The 19,550-nt window shown below is 39.8% G+C and overlaps 1 protein-coding gene across 1 annotated transcript; it reads left to right on the top strand.

Annotated features, from left to right (window-relative positions):
- The first annotated feature begins 1,315 nt into the window (after positions 1–1,315).
- Bmp10 (bone morphogenetic protein 10) lies at positions 1,316–11,739 on the top strand. The gene is made up of 2 exons (XM_003469039.2): positions 1,316–1,669; positions 6,474–11,739. The coding sequence occupies exons 1-2, from the start codon at positions 1,336–1,338 to the stop codon at positions 7,412–7,414; spliced, it is 1,275 nt and encodes a 424-aa protein (XP_003469087.1). The 5' UTR covers positions 1,316–1,335; the 3' UTR covers positions 7,415–11,739.
- Positions 11,740–19,550: the final 7,811 nt, after the last annotated feature.

Below are 19,550 nucleotides of genomic sequence, written 5' to 3'. Positions count from 1 at the left end.
AAACCATCCCCTGGAATTGTCCTCAAGGTCACCCTGATCACACTCTGTCTGCAATTGCCACCGCTTGGGGTGCAAAGTGATAAGCCTGATTTGTCTTTCTTAAATGGAATGCAAAATTAATTTACCATGTTTTTTCCCGGACCAAGGCATTTCCAGTTTTCACCTGCCTAGTAATTTTGTTTACCAAGCTTTTTGCTGGAGGCTTTGATGACCAATCAGATTTAGTTTTGGAGGTGAATTTGGCAGAGATTTTGGTCATATGGCTTTTATTAATTGATCATACAGACAAAAGGCTTGAGGTCTACATTCAGCTGTTAGTGCTACCAGGCTCCTAACTATGACTGCTCAGCATAGAAATGGTCTGGAAATTGGTCAGTATTTCAGAATCATCCCTCAAGTCACACACTAAGAGAATAGTGGGAATCAGATTGAGTTTAACCTACAGTGCTATATCATTTTGTAGATTTGTGGCTCCATCACCTTGTGATTTTTAGCAGACTATATAATCTGTGGTTCCTCTATATGATAAGGATAATAATAGGTTATTATAAGGAACACTTTATATGATATTCATAAGGCATGCCATACAATGCCTGTTTGTGGGAAGCACCTAGCAAGTTATAGTAATCATTATATTTGTGCACTTTCTCTCATCTTAAAATGCCATTTTAGTTAGGTCCAACTTGTAGAGAGAAGGATATTGATCTTGAAGCTCAGACTTTCCTGTCTCTCAAAAAAGATATATATGCAAAGATGTATAAATTCATTTTACCTATTTAGCTTGAAGATGTTGACTAATCATTCTTCAGAAATATTTATTTGAGGGTATAACCCATCATTTAAATTAGTATCACTGTTGATATGTATTTTGTTGATTCTGAATATCTAATATATGCATGTGTGAAACTGAGCCCTATAAAAACAGAACTTAAGCTTTCCTGCCAAAGGGAAGTGAATTAGAAGGAAGAATTGCAGGGCCTTTGCAAAGAGAAAGTTGTCCTATCTTCCTAACCAGTGTCAGAATGTGGAAATGTTTACAAAATACTCATTAAGAGAAAAAAGGAATTGCAAGATAGAAACAAAATCTGGTCCTCAAGTTTACACTGGGGAGATAAGAAAGGCTAGGCCCCTATAGGAGATTTTGTTCTCCAATTACTGCAACCTGACTTTTGGAGGGGAGAGGAAGAGTGGTCGGGGGAGGGAGAGAGAGAGGAAGGGTTTCCAAACTTGTCTCCAGTGACACGAGACATTTTCGCTCTGCAAGATAAAACTGCCACTTAGAGCCCAGGAGAGAGCTAAACCTTCCAGAGTTGGCCTGGGGGCTCGAGCGGAGTCATGGGCTCCTTGGTCCTCTGCCTGTACACTGTCTTCTGCCTGGTGGCTCGCTCGGTGTCTGGCAGTCCCATCTTGGGCCTTGAGCGGTCACCCCTGGAAGAAGATATGCCTCTCTTTGATGATGTCTTCTCGGAGCAGGATGCTGTTGACTTTAACATGCTGCTGCAGAGTATGAAGGATGAATTTCTCAAGACGCTGAACCTGTCTGACATCCCGACGCAGGATTCAGCCAAGGTGGACCCACCAGAGTACATGTTAGAACTCTACAACAAATTCGCCACAGATCGGACCTCCATGCCCTCCGCCAACATCATCAGGAGTTTCAAGAATGAGGGTGAGTTTTTATTTTTGCTGATGAACTTTTTTTCTTTTTCTTAGAAGCAATAAGTAAATATACAACACAGGAGATGATACGGATAAGGGTGAATGTATTAATTTAAGGGTAAGTGTACACAAATGTGCAAGAACATTTGTGTCTATCTCAGCCACAGTGTCATTGCAGAACCCAAAAGGTACTTTAAAATGACTTCTTAAAAAACCCATACAATGTCTATCATTTTGAAATCATAATGACATCTTTTAAGTTTTAAGATTTGGGCACCGAGTAATAGAAGAAAATTACTGTTGGTCTGTTGATGTATTTTGTTTTTTTTCCAAACAGGACCCTCTTTCCAGTTTGGATTTTAATTGCTCACAGAATTTGTCAACTTGTACTTAGAATGAAATTGGTGAAAACAATACCAGACCAAAAAGTTGAGATTTGTGTATTGTTTGGAAAGTTTTCATTTCCATCAGTTTAAGAAATGTCCAAACAGAGGCAGATTTGCATTTGAAAGACTCTTCCCAAAGTAGTCTTGTTTTTACATGCTCTTGGAGCAATTTTGAGAGTTTCCAGGAAGTGTTCATGACCTGGTTAATGATGTAGCTTATCATTTCTATGTCTTTACAAAGAGTAATGCAAAAGATTTAAGTTATTTTTGGAAAAAATGTAGCTCTCATCTCCACACACTACTGATCTAGCTAACAAGTTAGCAAGTTGATGCTTTGATTAATATGGTACTAGTGGACAAAATTAATCAAGCAGTCTAACATCTATGGTAGAGGCCAAAGAAATTATTTCATTGATGTGTTTCAATTAAGCTTTTATAATCATTAAACAGATACAAAAGGAGTCTTTACTGATGTTTGACAGATATTCTTGAAAGAAGTAAGGCAGATGCAGAGAAATATCTTTGAATTTGGGATTTTGGGAGCTGGTTGATCTGAGTATTATGGGTAATTAGCTTAATTTATCTAAGCCTCAGTTTCCTCATCCATAAAAGGGGAACAGTAGTACATAACACAGTTGAGTGTATCATAAGAGGTTGCAAGTTAAGAAAGGATACTGTTTACTATGAAGTGCTGAAAAAACTTAAGACTATGAATCACTTACTTAGTATGCTAGTCATTGCAGTATATGTGGAGAAGCTAATCTTCAGGCCTCAAGTTATTATTTGCCTTTCAAATTTAATTGATGGAAACCATGTCTATTTAGTAACATGTCTAATGGAAATGGCAAGCTGAGATCACAGATTCACTTTAGAGAAGCATCTGAGTTGAAAATGACAAACCTCCTTCTGCGGAATCCTTGCTAAAGCTTCTCAGCACGGAGCTCTAAGTGTGCAGCTCAGGCTGCGGGTGGGAGTGGAGTGCAATTGTTGTTTGCAAACCCTGGGAAAGCAGAAATGATTCCTGCTCTCACTGCTCCCGTGGAGGACCTGGATAATCCAGGTCAAGGTGCGCAGTTTATCCAGAACAGTGAGGGCAGAAGCTTGTCTCTGAGTGGATATCTAGTCCCTACATCTCCCAGTCTGTGGGAGGAATTTCAAAGTGCAAAGATGCGTACCCCTCACTGGCTTCCCACCGTGGCCACTGTCACCTCTCTACTGATCCTTTGAGTTCGCTCAGTACAGCTTCCTTGAAGAAAAAGACCAAGAAATCTCCAAACTTAACTCAGCTAGGGAAAAAAATGGAAAAAAGACCCCTTCAGTTCCTAGACACCCTCTATTCTCTCCTTTGATATTTGATTTCTTCTGGTGCAAAATGAACAGAGGATAGATATTTGCTTTGTGAGGTCATTATAAGAGCCACATAAGACCGTGTCTGTAAACACCCGGCTTGTAGGATTTGTTAGGAAAGTTAGTTTTTTTTCTCTGAAATGCAGCTCCTGTGTATCACGCACTACCTCTATTCATGCAAAAAAAAAAAAAATTGTCAGTGAGTTTATTTCTTGAGAAACACCTTTTCTGAGATAAACAACATAAAGAAATCCATATATACGTAAAGCACATAACTGATAGGTTTTAACTATTTTTAGTAATACATGCATACCAATGTTTATACTGGTAGCAGCACAATTCATAATAATTAATTCTTGGAAGCAGTGCGTACATCCATTAACAGATAAATAGATAAAGAAAATGTGGTATCGGCACTCAATAGAGTGCTATTCTATCATAAAAAAGATAAACTCGAGTCACAGAAGGTTATATATCATGTGGTTTCTCTTACATGAGAAAACAAAATTAGAAAAAGGACAAATAAAAAAAGATAATTGAAAGTTGGGAGAGAGCTCTTCATTAAATGAGAAGAGGATCAAGAGATGGTCAGAGAGGGAGGGAAAGAGAATGAAAAAGAATTAAGATATGCTATTCACATATACCAACTCCACACAAGGAATACAAACATTAGGTCCTAAAATATGTACTAATAAACATTATGTAAATATCCATTGAAACCATCACCATGACCAAAGAGTGAATATACCATCATCTTCAAAAGTTTCCTTTGTAATGTATTCTTGTCACTCACTGATATTTTAGTCTGCATTTTTAATACAAAAGGAACAACCAGTCTACTCTCCAGTTTTGGTCTTTTACTTTCCCTGTAGAAAGGAAATTATCACCTCCATTTTCATATTAGAGTGACAATTCCCAAGCTATTTCTGTTTCTTAGCCCAAAGCTCGATGATGTGTTAAGGGCACATGTCATGCCCTTGAATCAATTGGCCTGGTGCCCAGAATCATCAACTAAGTAATGTTTTTAAGGCTCTATCTTTGTTTAAGACATCATGGTAGTCTAGAAACAGCAAAGAAGCTGAGCCATGGTAATTGCCACTAGAATGATGGAATGATTTTAGCAGTCCAACTGGGAAGACTCATTCATAAAATGACATCTGAAATATACAGACATAAATGAAAAAGCCAAGGCAGAGACAGAGAGTGTGTCTACAATGGACTAAGCATTCAGTGAGGGACTCGAGGAAGGCAGGATCTTGCAAGGGAAGGCCAGAGATGGACAGATGAAGACGGACCAACTGCACTTTCGAAGGGTCAGAGGGTGCATTCAAGTGCAAAGGGCACAATGAAAGGAGTCTTTCTGCAAGCAGGATGTTGTCAGCCTTCAAACAAAGGAATTTACAAATTCATCCAGCTGTTCCACAAATATTAATTGAGCATTTGTAATTTTCCATGCATTATAGAAGATGAATGGAAATGGATCAAGACATTAGGACCTGGTTGGGTCTTGAGGGCCAGGTCAGTGAGCTTAAATTAAATCTATAGGTGAGTATTTCCCACTGGTAGATGGTTTGAATCAGCACCCAGAAGAAGCCACAGAGAATGTCTACTTTTATTACAGTAGTTTTATTTTTATCCTTGTAGCACTGAGGATTGAACTCAGGGCCTTTGCACTCAGATTTGTAGCCAGGCATGACAGTGCTTAGCTATAATCTAGCACTCTAGGAGGCTAAAGCTGCAAGACTGCAAAGTCAAGCTCAGTCTGGGCAATTCAGTGATGTATTCTTATGCTCTGTTGTGCCTGTCTACTGTAGATTAAAAAAATATCTTCAAAGAGCTACCACCTCAAGGATAGTCTTCAAGTTCCTTTAGGACATAATAAGTATAAAATAACCAGATATAGTTACAGAAAAATAATGAAAGGGTAAAATCTTCAGAAGGGATTCTGCTGAAAACACAAATTTGGTGCACAATTAAGGAAACGTTGCCAAAGATGTTCGAGAACCCTTCAGCTGGTGGACCTTAGCATTTTTGGTGCTGCAGGATCTTTTGACAACCTGAAGGCAAATGTCCTTATAGATTCATTATGATACTTATTACCTAAGGAGAGTGTGTGAGAACTTTGGCACTATAAAATTCTATAGTAGGAATCAAGATGATGGTGATTGGAGGGCTATGCCTAAGACCACAGGACTTTTATAAGTTGTTTCATATAAATTCTTGAGTGATCTGTATGCGGCAAACTCCATGACAGAGAGGCAGTCAGTCTACCCCAAAGATTCAGTTTGTGTTTCTCCTCCTTATAAAGGGACCACACACCCTCAAGTCAACTTCTGTGACCCCTGGGCTTTTGGCTGTTGTACTGACCTTCTTTGTCTTTGTGGTCAAGAACCAGAGTCAGCAGACATTTTCTGTTAAAGGTTAGACAGACAGTGACTATTTTAGGCTTTGCAGGCCATTAAATTCTGTGCTGCAACTAATTATTACATTGTAGAGCATAAGTAACTATAGACGGTAGAAAACCAAATGAGTCGGGCTGTATTTCAATAAAACATCATTTTTGAAACCACGGGGCCATAGTTTGCCAGGCCCTGATCTAAATGGAGGTCTTTCAGGAATCCCAGAGCCCAACCATATAAAATCTCCACCTATTACGCAAATATGAAAATCCATGAAATCCTTATCCATGAAAAAATGCAAGAAGAGAATCACTGCCACCACGTATCCCATTTGCTAACTTTATATTTGTTTGAAAAACTCAGTGCTTTCCAACACAGCCTCCACGTTCCTCCAAGCCCTGTACCTTTTGAGACAGGTGAGCCATGCAGGCTTTCTCCTATCCCTTAGGCGGCCGTTTCCATGTGACTCTTACAGCCTTAACTCAGCTTAGCATTTACCACTGAACTTTCAGTGTTTTCCAGATCACAGAATGCTGACATTTTTCTTGTTTGCACTGTTCTTCTCTCAGTCGCTACCTATCAAGCTTCCTGTGTATGAACACCCTCCTTTTATGTAAACAAACATCTGTTTCTCCATAAGGCATATTGTATGTCTGATTTTTGCCAATATTTTTCTTTTCAGATCTATTTTCGCAATCAGTCGCTTTCAATGGGCTCCGAAAATATCCCCTCCTCTTCAACGTGTCCATCCCTCACCACGAAGAAGTCATCATGGCTGAACTCAGGTTATACACGCTGGTGCAAAGGGATCGCATGATATATGATGGAGTGGACCGGAAAATTACTATTTTTGAAGTATTAGAGAATGAAGGAGACAATACAGGTGAAAGAAACATGATGGTCTTAGTGTCAGGAGAGATCTATGGAACCAACAGTGAGTGGGAAACATTTGATATCACAGATGCCATCAGACGTTGGCAAAAGTCAAGCTCGTCTACCCACCAGCTGGAGGTCCACATTGAGAGCAGACACGACCAAGTGGAAGACATTGAAAGGGGACAACTGGAAATAGACACCAGTGGCCAGAATAAGCATGACCCTTTGCTTGTTGTGTTTTCTGATGACCAAAGCAGTGACAAGGAGCAGAGAGAGGAACTGAATGAAATGATTGCCCACGAGCAACTTCTGGACCTGGATGACCTTGGCAAGGATGGCTTTTCCAGCGAGCCTGGGGAAGAGGCCCTGCTGCAGATGAGGTCCAACATCATCTATGACTCCACTGCCAGAATCAGAAGGAACGCCAAAGGGAACTACTGCAAGAGGACCCCTCTCTATATTGACTTTAAGGAGATCGGCTGGGACTCCTGGATCATTGCTCCAACTGGATACGAAGCCTATGAGTGTCGTGGTGTTTGTAACTACCCACTGGCAGAGCATCTCACACCCACAAAGCATGCAATTATCCAGGCCTTGGTCCACCTCAAAAATTCTCAGAAAGCTTCCAAAGCCTGCTGTGTGCCCACCAAGCTGGAGCCCATCTCTATCCTCTATTTAGACAAAGGTGTTGTCACCTACAAGTTTAAATATGAAGGCATGGCTGTCTCTGAGTGTGGCTGTAGATAGAAGATCCCATGGCTTATTTAATAACTGTAAATGTGTATATTTTGTGTCTATTTAATGAGACTATTTAATGAGGGTGTACAGATAATAGAGGCTCGCTGCCTTAGGGAAATGGACAGATCTGTTTGTTGTAGGAAATGCATATTTTGCTATTCAATCTAGTCCTTTCCAGTCCGTCTTTCTTTGTAGTTGTCATTTCCTGACAATGCTGTCTCTAAGAAATGTTAGCCCTCCATCCTCCGTGTCACTTCAGAAACAGCATCCCCTAAGTAAAATACAATCTCAAAACACACCTGCTCGTGTATGCATGTATGAACTTAGGAAAATACTTTGATTCTATCAAGGCAAATTGTATTCACATACATGCATGATTCACTCAAATGTGCATATAGTAAAGGCAATTACTTTTCTGAATAGGATTTATGTCAACAAATTTGCATCAGGAATTTAATCATCCTAGGAAGAATTTCGTTTCAGACAAACTCTGGAAATGTAATTATAGCTATTGTTAGTTGAGTTTCTGCCATGGCTTAGAGCAGCTCTGGGGAAGGGGGTTTCATGCTTGAAGGGAGAGGCTGTTAAATGCAGAAACCAAATGGTTTTGAGAGGCAGTGGACCTACAGGTATGCCAGCAAAAGATGAGCCCATGGCACCGATGTGCTGTAGAGGGCAGCACCTGGTTGGGAAAGGGTGGCAGACAGGACTGCAGGATGAGCTCTGTTCCTCAGAAGATAGGGTGCCAGGCCATCAGTACTGCCATTGGTGCTGCAGAAGGTGAGGAGCTGGGAGAGGGAAAAAGAGGAAAAGGATACAGATGCTCCTCAGATGAGTTGGTAAAGTCATAAGCAGTTCTCATTAGGAAATTAAATCTTTTGGACAAGACAGAAAGTTCGAAGACCAAGAGAAGGACCATCAGGAGGGAACTGTTGATTGGACTCCTCACTTCTTAAAATACTTTTCTTCACTACATAATCTTCCCCCTTGTCTCTGTGCCTCTGCTTTCATTCGTTCCCATCTTGCACCTCCTCTGTGGCTTCTCTGCTCTCACGTCTTAGAGCCTTTTCCTGTTGTTCTATATACCTTCTTCATCGGCCTCTGTGACCCTGGCCTTTGCTTTTAGAGGAAATAACCACCTAATGTCTAGATTCCCCCTGGGGTTTAACTTGCTTTAATGGTATTCTTTTGACACGCTTTGGTCATAAAGAATACTTATGGATAACCAAAAGAAGAGTCAAAATCCATGTAGATGAATTAGTGTACAGACACACAAGAAAATGAGTTGAAAGTTAGCTTTGTATTTTGAAGTCGAATTTGCTCCATGGTGGTAGCCCCCTTGTTCCCATTCTGCCCTCTTTCCAGGTTGTGACTGACTAGGACTGAGGGGTGGAAAGTGCTTCCGATAGAAATGGACTGGTAGGCATTAGGTCCGCCCACCTGCCAGTAGCTGGAAGGGCATTGTATTTCTGGCAGCATTTGTAGTGCCCCCGTGTGGGCAGGTGGCCTCGGTGCAGGAGGACAGAGCAGGCCTCAAGCTGTGCTGGCGTCTTCAGGCAGGTGACACAGATGAATACAGATGTGCTTTCCAGTATATTTCTCCTCCTTGTCCCACTTGGAATCTGTCTTACGGGGTCTTACATTCTTTTTTTAATGCTGAGAAATTTTCAACTTCTTTTGTACAAACCTTTAGGAGCATAACTTCATATTGCCTTGGAAAACAGAGCTAAGAAAAGCCATTTTGAAGGTCTTTTTCTATCTCACTTCTAAGCCTCCATTTCAACCTGTGACTAGAGGACAAGTCATAGGGCATTTTTTTTTTTTTTTGCCGTAAGGGCAGTAGTATTTGCACTGCCAGTGGAAGTATAGTGATTGCCAATTTGTGCTGACCAGATGGCCATGCAACTCAGAATGCCTCAATTCTGGGTCAGCCTCCATAAAACATGAGGCGTGTGTGTGTGTGTGTGTGTGTGTGCACGTGTGTGTAGCTGACTGTGGATAGCCACTTGGTACCCTCAGTGGAAAATGGTGTGTCCTTTACATTCTACGGTACCCTGTGTACACTCATATATTCCATGGTACATCTCATCCTTCTTAAAAGACACTGTAATAGATATGCTGTAAAGAGCTATGCAGAGTAGTCTCTAGTACATTTTATTTATTTTATGTCTAAAATAGATGGCAATTGTGTGCTGGTAAATGCTTTATAACCAGCAATCCAAGACCCTGATCTATAAATTTCAGTAGTGTAAATTCTCCACCCTGCCCTATTTGAAACCACCACTGAGAAGCTAACTAGCTTGCAAACTTCCTCAAAACCTAACAGGTAGCTCCTGGGAGCTGTGTGTATGTGTGCTGGCCCCAATACACAACGAGGTGCCAGCGCCTGCTTTTGCAATCTCTACCAGGTTCCTGGAGAAACTTTGTCTTAAGCACTTAAAATCATCCTGCTATTAAAAAGTAAAAATTTAGGCTGTTCACAATAAGCCTGAATTTTTATTGGAAAGGGAGTAAAGAAAAACCACATATTGGTTATTCAAATGTTGTTAGTTACATTTATGATAGTACTAGTGTTTTCCTTCTTCTTATCAAACAATGAAAAGACAAAAACCATAAATAGAGGCATTCTCCCTGGTCTTATTGGTGCATCTATGATTCTTCTTCCCTACAACATTAATAGAAAGCCGTGGAACTGTTATTGTGAAGGCAGAACTTCCTAATATTTTTTTGGTCATACGTCTTCCATTATGCTCATCCTTCATTTCTTCTTCTTCCTTTTTTTTTTTACACCTTTATGGCATGATTATCATCACTGACGTTGATAAATCTAAGGACCTCATGAAGATAATTGTAGCAGAGGTACTTGGGCAGGCCACAACCAATAGCCATGTGAGTTTCAGGCTTCCTACTATTTATTGATTGATATATTTATTTTTGTAATATAGTGTAGAATACCAAATATTTTATTTTTATGTTTGTGTTTTGCTTTCCAGATAGAATAATTTGTGCTTTTTAAACAGTAGCCTTCTCCAGAGTTCAGCTCATTTGGAATATATTGCCTATACAGTATGTTCATCTTTCAGTTTTTGCATCAAAATATCCTGTTAGTTTAAGGAGTCTTGTTATCAGCTTACTAAAGTTTTGTATATTTGTGTCCTTAGGCATGCTGTGAGCCTTCATATATTTACTGATTTGTAAATAGTACAGGTTTAACTGAAGTGTAGATGTTCCAAAAAATATTTAACCAATAAATGTCATGTCGTTCCATAAACTGACATTGTTATTTTATCATGAGAGGAAAATATTGTGTCTGTGAGGAAATATAATTGCTACTTACTGAGCAGAGGTGAAGTTTGACTGGATCCCCCGAGGCAAGTGCTTCCTCTCTGAATGTGCCCATTACTTTTACTTATCCACCAATTTAGAGATCTGATTGGATAAAACTGTTTGCAAACAGACCAATTCTCTCCAAATGTCAAAAATACGAATTTAGCAGTTCCCTAAACAGACAGCCGCAAAGTGCCAATACTTTGCCAATATACAATTTTTGATCTGGGAAATTAATGATAAAATACTTTAATCAAAGCTTACTAAATATTTTGGAATTCTTCGTAGTTTATGTTCTTTGAGTAAAAGATATGTTTGTGCAAAGGAATTTTATATATTACTCTTCCTGAATTCACCAACAGACCATGAAGCCCAGCAGTACTCTGGACAAACTGTTTGTCATCGATCCCAAACACAGAAAGCCTGTTGCCCTGTGTGAGGACCCCAGATCTTTTTCACAGTCACTATGGATGGCACCTCACCTTTGCAGTTTTATATGCTCATGTGTGATAAAAAAGGAAGCACTATGTCTCTGTATTTTCTTGCCTTTAAACAAAAACAGTTGATTTCACACATCAGATGGAAGCAAAGTAGATATACTTGCACTGTACAATACTAGCAGCAATGGATTTTCTGCATGTGGAAATACGTTCACTAGTAAATAAGTCCGTGGAGAAATGATCACTTGCTGTGATCATGTTTCTATCATACACGCACCGCCCTGTGAGAGCTCTGGCTTGACTGTGGTGTGGATGCCGACCTAATGGCTTCCTTGTGGGAAGTCCATTTCACGCAGACACACCTGGGAAAGTAATCTTGACCTTGACACATCCAATCACATGTTGAAGCACAATCACATGTTGAGTAAAACAAATTCATTGCCCATGTCCAAATTTATTTAGTAATTATGAAGCTAAAATGAAGATAAAAATAAATATTTTACACTGTGTTCATAAACTAAATGTGTACATTCAGTGTCTTCTGGTTAAATAAAATGGAGAAATTATTTTGACAGTAATTATTGGCAACTTCTTTTTCCCTGAAGTATGTTTTCACCCCCTTCTCCTCTATTCTTTCTTTTACAAAAATAAAACAAAAGTACAACCACAGTGCAGAATGGGGCATCTTGTATCCTGAGTAGTGAACGGCCTGAAGAAACAATACGTTGTTCTGAGCTCCTAAGTGGTCTCCTTAGAGACAGGCATGCTGTTGTTATGTGGCTCTCTCTGTTCGTATGATGCTGAGTAAATCCCATGAATGCCAGAGTGAGACACAGAAAATGAAATTACCCATCCTTGTCAACAGTTGGGAAGCATTTCTTCTTTGAATTCTGAAGGAGGCATATTAAAGAGCAATTACTTTAGGGGAAATATTCAGGCTAAATTTTGCTGGTCTTTGATTATTAACCTTATCAAATCTCAGATTTAAGAATAGAAGTTTAAAGGTTATTTAAGTGGCCCTTTTGTCTCGAAGCATGCTGAGACACTTCACATTCCCCGCAAATATTAGTGACGAGAAGAGGACCAACTACTTCCTTGAGAGCACTGGTTACATTTTTAGAGGACTCTTCCTTGTCTGTACTCAGTTTGACAAATAGTTTGGGTTACTGTGCGGGCAAGTTACTGGCGAAGCACACAGTTAGTGGAGACTTGTTAGTAGTTCTTGCTTACATGGAACTGAAATCTCTCCTGGGACCCCTCCAAACCTCCTGGCTCATAATCTCTTACAGCCTCACACACCTCTCTCATCTACCATCTCCATGCCAGCCCCTGGGGCTTACAGATGGCTCTGCTGTCATTCCAGGTTCAATGTCCCATTCCCATCCGTGGTGTATGCTAAAGTCTGAAGGTGCCCCGGAAGCTGGTGTACTGGAAACTTAGTCTCCAAATTCGTATGTTAGTGGCATTAAATATTGGGACTTTGGGAAGGTGATTGGGTCATAAGAGCTCTTCCCTCACGCATGGCTTAGTGCATTCAAGAATTTATGAGTTATGCAGAAGTCCTTTATTACAGGATGAGCGCTTCTTGGTGTGCTTGCTGTGTATCACCATGTGATACCCACTGCCATGTTATGCAGCAAGACGGCTCTCACTAGATGCTCAGGAGCTGCCAGGTACACACTCACGGGCTTCTCTTCCTCCTGGACAGTTAGTTAAAGAAATCTCTATTTTTCATAGCAATTTATTAAGTTCTGAATAAATTACAGCAGCTCCTTCAGCTGATGCAAACAGGTGGAAAAGATCGCACTTGGGCTGGGCTGGCCGCTCGGGTATAGTCAGATCTGGTCAGTAGACAGACCTTGTTGCCTGTATCAGGATGGAGAATTGAAGAGCAGAGAGAAAGCCCACAGTGCAAGAAGATTCTTTCAATCAGACAATCATCCTGCAGCTCTTTTGAGGGAATCCTCCACTATCCTGGCTAACAGGCTGCGTTAGGCAACTGTGTTAGTAGGAAGCGTGATCCTCATCCATGGATGAGCAAATCAAAGGGAGAGAATTATCCAGACACGGAGGGGAGGGAGCTGAACACCAAGAAGGACTTAGACTAGGGCTGATCTGAAAGATGTTGAAAAGCCATTCTGGTGACTTGATTTTGAATCCTTTGGGAATCAATGCATCCTGTATTGTACATATTTCTATTTATAGATTTCTGTCATGGTGAGGGTCCTGAAAACATTCTCCTCCAGAAGTCTGATCTGAGCACAGCTACTCTGGATCACCTACCATGTTTTGGGGACACTTTTCTATGGATTCAGTCTCAGAATGCATTAGATAAACACACAGCTCTAAATCATTTTGATTATTTGCTTTACTTGCTTGTTTGGGTTTTGAGACAGGGCCTCACTACATAGTGCAGGCTGCCTTGAACTCGCTGTGTAACCTAGTCTGGCTTCAGGCTTGTGGAAATCTCGCTGCCTCAACCTCCTTCCTGAGTGCTAGGATTACAGATGTGCTGCAAGTTATTTTGGAGAGTAGCTTGTTTGCAAAGTAAGAGAAAAATTTATGATCAAAGCTCTTAGTACATATTTAGTAATATGTTTCTAGTTCTACGAGTGCTCCCACTATGAGTCAATTTTTGTAGCGTTGTGGGAAACAGTGGCAAGAGACTTGCATGTGACTCGAGGCACATGGATAAGAGCCCACTTTTGCAGAGAAGTGACTATTTGTAAATAAGGGGCCTATTTGGAGAAGGTGAGAGCTTGTTAACTTGGGTGGTTATAAATGGATTATGTGATTATCTTGGACTCACTCTCCCAAACTGTCAGCTTACAAGAACCAGTTCCTGCCTCCTCTCAACCTTTCTCAGACCATTCACAGGGCTTTAAAGAAGCTCATCCCAAAAGTCCCTGAAACGCAAGGACAACTCAAGCTGTTTTACTTTAAAATGTGACTCTGAGAATTTTAGGAAACATTCAGGATGCTTAATAGAAATTCAGATTTTTGAGGGAGGCATGGAAACCCCATTGTCAAACCAAGAGTCACTACAAAAATTTCATGCATGTGGGCCAATAATCTTGCACAGCATGAGAATGAAGTAGAAAATCTAGCTTTAAACCTTTATTAATTTTTCTGCCTGAAATGCGTAAGTTAATCTCATGGTCAGGATAACACAAATGAAGCCATTTGGAGAATGGTTTACAAAATGGGTGGCAGTCTTTAAATTAAAAAGTTGATAAAAGGCAAAGTCAGATTGGGTTACTGCTGGAGACTGAAAGAGACTAGTTTGGTGCTTGTGTGACTGAAATGGCATTCAAATAGGACCTGTGATCCTATAGTGGCTCCTAGATCTTCCAAAAGCTGCTAAAAAAGGGCATTATCTTTTTGCTGAGCTCAGTTGGTAGTATGTCCAACTTAATCAGTTGTAAACTCCCAGATCATATTCATTTTAAAAAGTCTTATTCATTTTTTTTTTTAAGTTGTGAGAATGTCTCTAGGAGGAGCCTCCAGACATTTGCTCAATGCATTGCCTAAGAAGCAAACAGGAAGCATTAAAAAAATCTTACCCCAGTTTGCAAACTTAACAAAAAGGATAGAGACAAGGGCAAAGTATCTTTCAGTGTGGCAAACTGATGCTACACCACGTTTTCTTGAAATAACCAAGTTCGACCCTCCATTCCCTGAAAGGAAGCCTGCTTTTCAGGCAATAAACCATCTGCTTCAAGTGTTTAGAAAAGGGATCTCCAATCGCTGGTAATTTAAACTTCCTTATACCCCAGTTCAATGTTTGATAAGGGAAGAGTGCTAACAGGATGGGAACTGAGTTACTATATTAAGAAACCCAGCCAGAACAGAAACCAGCCTCCTGCAGTTATTTTGTTTATTCTCTAGATCTATGTTTTAATTAACATAATATTTACAGGAGACCAGCTTCTCTTACGTCTTTTGCTGCAGCTGTCACATGTTTTGTTCTTTGTTGTCCTCTTTTTAAAAGTTCTTATAAAAATATATTTGTAAAATAAGTGTATGCAGTGAGCCACACCATCGCATTTTAGCTCCTGTCTTTTTGGTGCATTGTGAGGCCACATATTAGGTTCCTAAATAAATGCAGATGATTTGTTAGATTTGTATGTAAGATAAACAGTGAATAATTTGTTTAGTATAGGTAGGTCTCAGATATTGCGTACGACACATTTATATTGAAAACGTGGTCATTGTCTATCTGAAATTTAAATATAATTGGATGTTTCTGTTTGTTACCTATAGAAGGTGTTTCGCAGAAGGTTACTCTATGAAAGATCCAGAGAAAGATGAAGAAGTTTTCATCTCCATTTCTCCATGTGCTTTTCAGACGACCCCAAATCTGGCCCAGAAAGATTCATTGTCGAAGAGCAGCTTTGAGATTTGAGGCTGAAACTCCACTTGATTATAGTATTGGTTAATACTGCAAATAGCAGTAATTCCTGACACATCAGGCTTATCATTTCATATGTGAAGAGCTGAGTCACAGTGGGAGTAGGCCCATATCAGAAGTCACACAGTCAAGCAAGCCACCAACTAGGATTTGAACAGTGCGTCATGCTGCCCTCTGCTAAAAATACTCATTAGGTTTCCAAATCCCAATGGGTCATCTATTCTGTTTCTTCCTAGGATTATTATGGCCAATCTCACACCGTTTGGGTCTGGAAGAAGTTTAAAGATTCACTTTCCTGTGTGAGCTCTTTGACAACCTGCAGATCCTGTGACCTTAGGGTTTGTCACTTACTCCAGTATCCAGGGAACAGAGATCTAGCTTTTGTGCTTTTGTGCCATTGTGACTCTAGAGATCTTATTGGATAATATCTCATTACTGCCACATATGACTGTGCAACACGCATGCCCAAACTGTGCTTTGAACAATAACTATTCTGTCTTTTACACATGAGTCTCAGGTTGATTTGGCTCAGGAACAAGCTTTATCTCTGGAGTTGACATGAATCGGGTCATGCTGGGGCATCCTCTTGTGAAAGCACCTGGGTTGGGTCCTTTGGTCTCTCCACATGGCCACCTCAAAATAAGCGGGCATCTCATATGGCGGCAGAAAAATCCCAAGGTGTGTTTTGAGAGACAGAAGCAGAAACTATCACACTTCACCTCGAAGGCCACACAGCATCACTTCTTTCACAGTGAGTCTGCAGAAGCCAACTTGGAAACAGGGAGGGAAATTGAACACTCTCCTGCTAGGAGAGAGGTTGATGAATTTTCAGATGCCTTTAAACAGTTCCACAGATGGGATCTGAGAAACCTCTCAGTGGGTTGTCTGTTACCTGTATACTGTATCGTGATTAACCTTGAAGATGTGATCCAGTCCCTACTTAGCCCTAATGTCTCTTTTCCCTCTGCTAGACCAGGTCATCCACCTCTCTTTCGACCTCAAATTTCCCAGATGGGGCTCAGATTCAAATTCTTCACATCTCCCTTGCTTGAAAACATAAGAAATACAAATGAAGTTTTCTAATTAGAAACAACTCTCACTACATTTAAAATGAAAGGCAGCTACTCTTTCTTTCCCTTAATTACAACAATCAGAACTTACCTAAGTAAATTAAGATACATTAAAAATTGAGTAAATTATCACTGAGGTCAAGTTATGGAGAATACTTTTAGGTGTGACAAATATTTCCTGATGGAGTGACAATTTTTCTTAAGTCGAATCATGATAGCTTTTTTTTTGAAACCTGGCAACGTAAGATGGCTAAATAATGTAGCTAGAACTATAGATTATTTTCAGTTCTTTTTATTAGAATATTAAAAGTTATATTTAGCATTCTGCAGTTTAGAAAAAGAATCAGTCTGTGGAAGGCTGCATCATAAGATGTAAATTGCCCATCTTTCAATGTCAGGATTCAATGTCAATCAACCAAGATATTTTTAGTGAAGTTTTACCAAAGGTATGCCTCAATACTTTCTATTTTTATAAGATATAAAATCAGTAAGTAAATCTAGATTTTCTGATACCATATTCTTCATTTCCCAAACTTTCATGAGTGTACTTGAATAAAAAAGCCAGATTTTAACAAATAAATCCTGGCAGGCAGAGTTATTTAATAAGTAGGGATCCACATGGTGTGGTCGGCTGGCATAAGCTTGAAGAGTTGCAAAGTGAGAAGCAAAGTGCTTTTGAGACAACCCAGGACATGGTGTTGAAAAGCTGCGTGTGGAATAAAAAAGGTTGGAGGGCGGTGTGGATCCACACAGCAAGTACAGTAACCCAGTCCCATGATCTCTCACCTTCGGGTTTGTTGTGTGTTGCCATGACAACTGCTTATCTTTGGTAGATGTTTGCGGATCCACAGCTGACACTTGAGGAAGTGACTTTCCTTAACTGGCTTGACAAATGAAGACCAAATATGAAAGTTTAGCAACAGATCAGGTGATTTCTGTGTGGAAGATATTATGGAGCTTATTGTAACTGCTCTTCTTTATAATCACATAAGGGATATAAAAAAGACCCTGAATGGAAAATACTGGTTACTCCAACTCCTGATACTGCCAGTAAGAGATAATTGATCAACCACTTAGTGCTAATTAAAATGCTTTAAAGTTATTGTTATTATTACTCATACAATAACTTAAAATCAGTGCTGAGAAAGTGGAACCATTTGCCCCTAACCGTCACACCCTTAGTGAAATAGACCAACCTGATGTTTCCATGCCTAATCACAGACTCTTCTGAATCACTCTGAGCCTACAAGGTCATTTTTGTGTCCACTGATGTAGCCCGAGTCCCTTCTTGTTGGACTATTAAACCATCTCAGTGTTTTTTGAGCTCCCTAAATGAGGGACGGCGATCTGAGGGCTAGGTCAGTGCACAGAGAGTGAGATGGCCTGGGATGTGGACCGCTGAAGTGCAGGTCCCAGTTGTTGACAGCAGGGACTGCACAATTCTGGATAAATCTTGCCAGAGTGAACCTCAGAACATGTGCCCCGCATCTCTCAACCTTAACAATAAACTATGGAATTTGAAAGTGTTTTAAATTTTTCTGTGAGTCCAGAAAAAATTTCCACTCTGCAAAGTATAAATAATACATATCGCTGAGCTAAATATGGTCCGGAAGCTACCTCTTTGCCATGACCAGCTGGAAATTAATATGACTACCGGGAGAATTACATTACTCCTGATTGAGACCATGACTGTTCCCACTAAGCCCATCATTCTGATCAAACTCCTTCCTCCATCACACTCTTAGTTGCCAAGCAGTAGCTGGCTCAGGTACTTCCTTGCCCTATAGTTTGGGGGCAGTTAGTCTCTGTTCTTTGTTAATGCAGAGCCAATATCAGCCTTTGAATTCCCAATAAGCCTTTGAAGAGTTACCCTAGATCCTAGCATCACCCCTACAATTTAACATTAGGATGGGATTTCCTAAAGCCAAGAGCATTCTGCTTCATTGGTTTTCAAGCTATTCTATGCAATCTGCTGTTTTGATTGAGGTATACAAGAAAAAAAATTTGGCCTTGTAAAATTTGAAAAGAGGAAGCATATTTTAATAGCTTGTTCAGATAATTGTGGATCTTTTTCGATGCTACACTAAAATTCAATGAATGATAGTCTCGTTAGTTGCAAGTAATCTTAATGCATATCAGTGAATCAATGAATTACCGAGATACTTTAAAATCCATTCATCTTCTTGTATTCTTGATTGCAAAACATTATATATCTGTCATTTGCAAAATGGTCTGCTCATTCTTTCTAAACGCTGACACATTTTATTACACGGTATCATTACATATCACCTATGGAAAGCACCATTCTATACTCTATAGTGAGTAAGGCAAATAACACCTTGCATTATCATGTAAGTAATTTTTGACCTCTGTGGACCTTCTGCTGCAGCCAAGATCCCTTTCACAGAAATTACGTGGATCTGGATGCAGCATCAGGCTGTGTTACTAACTAGCTAAGGGACCTTGAGAAAGATTTTCCATTTTTCTGTAATTCAATTTCCAACCATAAAATGGAAAATTTGAACTTCAATTAGCATTGATTTAATTCATAGGATTAGCATTTGAGGTGGAAACAGTTGTTGTGAGGACTGTTTGTCATCTTGCATTATATCTCATCTCCCTGGCCGCCTTCTCTAAATAAAAATAGCACCCCATCCCAGCTATTGTAAAAGCCTAGAGCCCTAGAAAGAACCCTCTAAGGGTGCCATTGGCACCAGGAAAGATTTTACACAAAACGAATTCTATATTTTTTTCAATTCTGCAGCTAATTCTATTTAAAAAGTGTGAAAATAACCACATTTGAAAACTTTAAATGTATTTTGACTTTTTGCTCCCCTTTTTTTAGTCTATTTAAGTATTGTGAACATTCTTAAATATGTTTTATTTCAATAGATGTT

Source organism: Cavia porcellus, unplaced genomic scaffold (genome assembly GCF_034190915.1).
Source record: "Cavia porcellus strain 051 isolate PalLab524CR breed Dunkin Hartley unplaced genomic scaffold, mCavPor4.1 scaffold_18, whole genome shotgun sequence".
NCBI lineage: Eukaryota > Metazoa > Chordata > Mammalia > Rodentia > Caviidae > Cavia > Cavia porcellus.
Note: the sequence above shows the minus strand (reverse complement) of the source record. Positions and strands in the feature narration are given on the sequence as shown.